The sequence below is a fragment of the Bufo gargarizans genome, chromosome 3 (genome assembly GCF_014858855.1).
Source record: "Bufo gargarizans isolate SCDJY-AF-19 chromosome 3, ASM1485885v1, whole genome shotgun sequence".
In the NCBI taxonomy this organism is placed as follows: domain Eukaryota; kingdom Metazoa; phylum Chordata; class Amphibia; order Anura; family Bufonidae; genus Bufo; species Bufo gargarizans.
This window is the reverse complement of record NC_058082.1, coordinates 561,106,110-561,112,109: the sequence shown is the minus strand read 5'-3', so window position 1 is coordinate 561,112,109 and position 6,000 is coordinate 561,106,110. Positions and strand designations below refer to the sequence as shown.

Sequence of the window (6,000 nt, the reverse complement as noted above, 5' to 3'; positions counted from 1 at the left end):
CTGCACACCTTTGCAAGAACTAAAGTAGGAGCCTTATTGATCGGACACCATTCCATAGGGCAAGGTGTCATATTTGCAACAGGGAACAATGTAATAGGCTGGGGTTAGATTCTCCCATGTGTTCAGTGGCTCTTTAAGAGCTGGGAAGCGGACAATCACCTTGTGGGAGTATACACCAGCCAGAGCAGGTGGAAGGAGGCAGGGATAGTTTTGATAGAAAATATAGCTAGATAGGTGAGTATTCCAGTGGCCATGGCCGCTGGGAGAGGGGAGATGCCAGCAGGCGTGGACTTCTGCGATTATACTATCGAAGATTTTATCATTTTTTGGAGATCTGTGATATGAATGTACCCTATATACCCTGTATTACTTTCTCCATATAGCAACTGATTCACAAGACAAGGCTTTCTTCATAGGTAACATTGAACATCTCCCTTGTCCGTCCTGATGGGTCCATATCTCAATCTAAAAGAATAAAGTCTTATCTGAGAATAACAAAAAGTTTCAAAAATTACTTTGTTAAGGTGCTTTAAAATTCTGAGCTGCTATATGGATGTCTGATATTTTTTGTGTCTAATCATAAAACCATAAAGGAAAACCATAAACAGCTTTCGACAGACGGAAATTATGCTGGACAAGAAGCGTAGTTATATACTTGAGTAGTTCTGCATTTGTTTCTTCTTTCCTCCCACGTAAGACATGGAGCATCTACAATCAATAAGGTTTCTGTTGAGTCTGGTTCTCTTGTACACAGGAGCTGCATCCTCAGGTAAGTGTCAGGACAGATCTCAATACCTGGAAGAGATATGGGTGGGGGAGTTGGGGGAGTAGAAAGTTGTGACAGTTTCTTAAGAAGTTGACTAGAGTGAACATACACTGCAGTCAGTAATAGTGCTGATTCATCCGGGATGATTTGTGAAAACGTCTTCGCGATCAAATATTCGCGATATGCGCATTAGCGGCGGACCCCATTGTATTAAATGGCAGGCGAACCTGAAAAACCTTCAGGTCATATTTGCAGCCACCAAATACTTATTAGAAGTGCACAAATAGTCCCACAACATGGACAATGACATACTAGAGGGGGATTAATGGCAAAAATTCCCACAAAAAATATGTATTTTAATCAGGGGCCATTTTTATGCGTCTTAAAGGGAAACTCTCAAAAATGTGCCCTGCTGGAGCCACGGCAGTACAGGCCCCAAACATTAGGCATTCACCTGACAGAAAAGAACAAGTGATTATGTGGCTGGAGGTACATTAGGCAGTCACTGGATATCAATTTTACTGTAGGCCACTGGAGTAGAGGCCCCAAAAATTAGGAATTAACCTGACAGAAAAGGCCTTTTTTGCCACTGAATATACATAAGACAAGGACCATTCTTTGTTCTGGTGGTAGCTGTTATTTGTGGGCTGGCATGAGGAAATTCAATTACACGTGGTCATCACAGGTATTGAATTCCTCAGAGATCCATGCCTCATTCATTTTTAGAAATGTGAGGTAGTCCACACTGTCGTGAGCTAGGCAAGTGCGCTTATCGGTCACGATCCCCCCCGCTGCGCTGAACTTCCTTTTGGACAGGACACTTGACGAGGGGCAAGCCCAGAGTTCCATGGCAAATTGTGCCAGCTAGCCACAGGTCAAGCCTGCACACCCAGTAGTCCAGGGGTTCCTCGCTTCTCAGAGTGTCCACATCGGCCGTTAACCCGATGTAGTCGGACACTTGTCGGCCTAGGCGTTCCCTGAGGCTGGATCTGGAGGGCGGCTGTTGATGGGTTGCAGTGGCGTACCTACCATATAGGTAGACCACGCAGCTGCTATGGGGCCCGTGAGGAAGAGAGGCCCGCAGCGGAGGAGAGGCACAGGTCCTGCAGGATGTAGCAAAGAAACTGCACCAAAAATGGTGTAGTTCCTAGTTTTGAAAGGTACATCTGCCACGACCTATGATGACATCATCACAGGTCCTTCAACCCCTAACAGCAAGTATTAGAAGTTCACAATCAGCTCTGCATTGATCCATACAGACTGGAATGGAATGGTAAGAGAGGCCCTCCACTTCTCATCATTTACCCCCCCCCCCCCCCTCCATGCCCTGTTTATACTCATTGCTCACTCATGTATAATACTTCAGACAGATACAGTGACCACTACTGCTTCATGTACCTCACACACACAGTGACCATAATGTATAACTGACCACATATTTCTGTAAACAATGCATCTATAGTATTATACCTTGTATGTCTCACATCAATACACTGCTCTGTGTGTGTGTATATATATATATATATATATATATATATATATATATATATACACACATACACTGCATATATTACACAGTATTATAGATGCAATATGTACAGATATAAAGTATATCCAGTAGTGTACTGATATGTGAGGTACGAGGTATAATAGATGTAGTGTGTACAGATATATAGTATATACAGCAGTGTACTGATATGTGAGGTAGGAGGTATAATAGATGCAGTGTGTACAGGTATATAGTATATCCAGTAGTGTACTGATATGTGAGGTACGAGGTATAATAGATGTAGTGTGTACAGATATATAGTATCTACAGCAGTGTACTGATATGTGAGGTAGGAGGTATAATAGATGCAGTGTGTACAGGTATAGAGTAAATACAGCAGTGTATTGACGTGAGGTATGAGGTATAAATTACAGGTCGTACCTCATATATCAGTCCACTGCTGTATATACTATATATACTATATATACTATATATCTGTACACACTGCATCTATTATACCTCGTACCTCACATATCAGTACACTGCTGTATATACTATATATACTATATATCTATACACACTGCATCTATCATACCCCGTACCTCACATATCAGTACACTGCTGTATATACTATATACCTGTGCACACTGCATATATTATACCCCGTACCTCACATATCAGTACACTGCTGTATATACTATATACCTGTGCACACTGCATCTATTATACCTCGTACCTCACATATCAGTACACTGCTGTATATACTATATACCTGTGCACACTGCATCTATTATACCTCGTACCTCACATATCAGTACACTACTGTATATACTATATACCTGTGCACACTGCATCTATTATACCTCGTACCTCACATAACAGTACACTGCTGTATATACTATATACCTGTGCACACTGCATCTATTATACCTCGTACCTCACATATCAGTACACTGCTGTATACTCTATACATCTGTACACACTGCATCTATTATACCTATTTTGTGTGCCAGGGCTGTTTTGTGATCCCAATCCGGCCCTGAAGGCATAAATTATAAAACGCAGCAGCAAGAATAGTTCATGGAACAAAGAGAGAGGCCTGGAATGGGTAGTGGGAGGGGCTATAAATGGGGAATGGGGGCCCAATTTCAATTCTTGCTATGGGGCCCAGTGATTTCTATGTACGCCCCTGATGGGTTGGCTGCAAAAATGATCTCATATCCGAAGTGACCAACACATCTTCAAACTAAATACAGGTATATCGCACCCCTCAATCAGTATTTTGTGGAAGCAGGTATATAGAACTTAATCACTGAAGGTATATTGGCAATTGATCCTTGCTAACGTATATAATGTATCACTGAGGGCAAGTACCTAAAACTTATTTATAATCACAATAAAATAAAATTACAACTTGGATAAAGCTTCCTAATTGGTGCATAGAAAGCTATCATCGGCAAACAAAGGGCAGTAAAAGGCTGAGAAACTGGGATACAGGGAATAAACTATCCCTAAACTTTCCCTCCACAGCTGCTCAGCCCAGAGATACACCTAATGGTAGGTGTACTCTGTCCGCGTACCTAGGACTGAACTGTCCTTGAAAAGACCCGATTACAAGATGTAATTACAATATGTACATACTCAGATTGGGTCACTGTCACTAGTGGGGTACCTCAGGGGTCAGTATTGGGCCCTATTCTCTTCAATATATTTATTAATAATCTTGTAGAAGGCTTGCATAGTAAAATATCAATTTTCGCAGATGACACTAAACTGTGTAAAGTAATTAACACGGAAGAGGACAGTATACTGCTACAGAGGGATCTGGATAGATTGGAGGCTTGGGCAGATAAGTGGCAGATGAGGTTTAACACTGACAAATGTAAGGTTATGCACATGGGAAGGAACAATGCAAGTCACCCGTACTTATTAAATGGTAAAACACTCGGTAACACTGACATGGAAAAAGATCTAGGAATTTTAATAAACAGCAAACTAAGCTGCAAAAACCAGTGTCAGGCAGCTGCTGCCAAGGCCAATAAGATAATGGGTTGCATCAAAAGGGGAATAGATGCCTGTGATGAGAACATAGTCCTACCACTTTACACATCACTAGTCAGACCACACATGGAGTACTGTGTACAGTTCTGGGCTCCAGTGAACAAAGCAGACATAGCAGAGCTGGAGAGGGTCCAGAGGAGGGCAACTAAAGTAATAACTGGAATGGGGCAACTACAGTACCCTGAAAGATTATCAAAATCAGGGTTATTCACTTTAGAAAAAAAACGACTGAGGGGAGATCTAATTACTATGTATAAATATATGAGGGGTCAGTACAGAGATCTCTCCCATCAGCTATTTATCCCCAGGACTGTGACTGTGACGAGGGGACATCCTCTGCGTCTGGAGGAGAGAAGGTTTGTATACAAACATAGAAGAGGATTCTTTACGGTAAGAGCAGTGAGACTATGGAACTCTCTGCCTGAGGAGGTGGTGATGGTGAGTACAATAACGGAATTCAAGAGGGGCCTGGATGTATTTCTGGAGCGTAATAATATTACTGGCTATAGCTACTAGAGAGGGGTCGTGATCCAGGGAGTTATTCTGATGCCTGATTGGAGTCGGGAAGGAATTTTTATTCCCCTAAAGTGAGGAAAATTGGCTTCTACCTCACAGGTTTTTTTTGCCTTCCTCTGGATCAACTTGCAGGATGACAGGCCGAACTGGATGGACAAATGTCTTTTTTCGGCCTTATGTACTATATTACTATGTATCTTAATTTCAAATTGGGATACATCTTGTAATTACATCTTTTAATAGGGTCTTTTCAAGGACATTTCAGTGCCGCTAATCACTGCCGATTAGAGCAATCGCAAATATATTGGAGCACTTGACTCTATCTGCATATAAAGCTATTGTAATGTTCTGCCGTGCCAACAATTTTCTCCAGTCTTAGGAGAAACTCATAAAACTTCTAGCAGCTCAAAAATGTTTGTTAAAGTGACCCACGATTTTTCACATTCAATAAAATAATCTCGAATTCTCGAATATATGACAAATATTCTCCGGTATCTCAGCAGAACCGCACACAACTGCTGCACAATATAAATGCACTATAATATACTTTCTATGTTAGAAGGTATATTATAAGTATATCACACCCCTCAGTAAGTCACACCTATCGATAGCACACCTATACCAGTCCTTAAAAGGACTTTTGTGGCCCTATTAGCTAGCGTTTGGTGTCCGTAACAGCCTGTCCCTGCTCCACACAGCAACCTCTCCCTACACTGGCAAAACACAGAATGTAAAATGGCGGCCAGAACGGATTCTGTTATAGGGTAGAGTTGTGTCCATGTACTGAAACGTCTTAATTGACTGTCCTGTCCCACCTGATGGATGTGTCATGGGTAAAATTTTGGCGCAATGCAAAAGAATATGGCGCATGCGAACATTGCGGTGAAACGACCGCAGAGCGAACCGCAAGGCCATCTCTAGTCAGTAACTTGCTGCAAATGGTGTCCTAATTTTACATTCTTGGATGACGAGACATTTTATGCTTTGCCGTCTTGGACAAAAAAGTTTCTTATCTGATGGGGCAGATGGTGTTTATGTCCTTCGGGACCCTGCCATTTTTCACCTTAAGGACCAGGCCATTTTTTTAAAATCTGACGTGTCACTTAATGTTGTGATAACTTTAAAAAGCTTTTACTTATCCAAGCCATTCTGAGATTGTTTTCTCGTC

General features: G+C 41.7%; 1 protein-coding gene across 1 annotated transcript in view; it reads left to right on the top strand.

The window, feature by feature from the left end:
* Positions 1-699: 699 nt before the first annotated feature.
* The window catches only part of LOC122931825 (cell surface glycoprotein CD200 receptor 1-like), a 56,338-nt gene continuing 51,037 nt past the window's right edge, over positions 700-6,000 (top strand). Inside the window, exon 1 of the mRNA XM_044285882.1 lies at positions 700-769. Coding sequence (XP_044141817.1) covers positions 700-769 — 70 coding nt within the window. The remainder of the gene's footprint in view (positions 770-6,000) is intronic.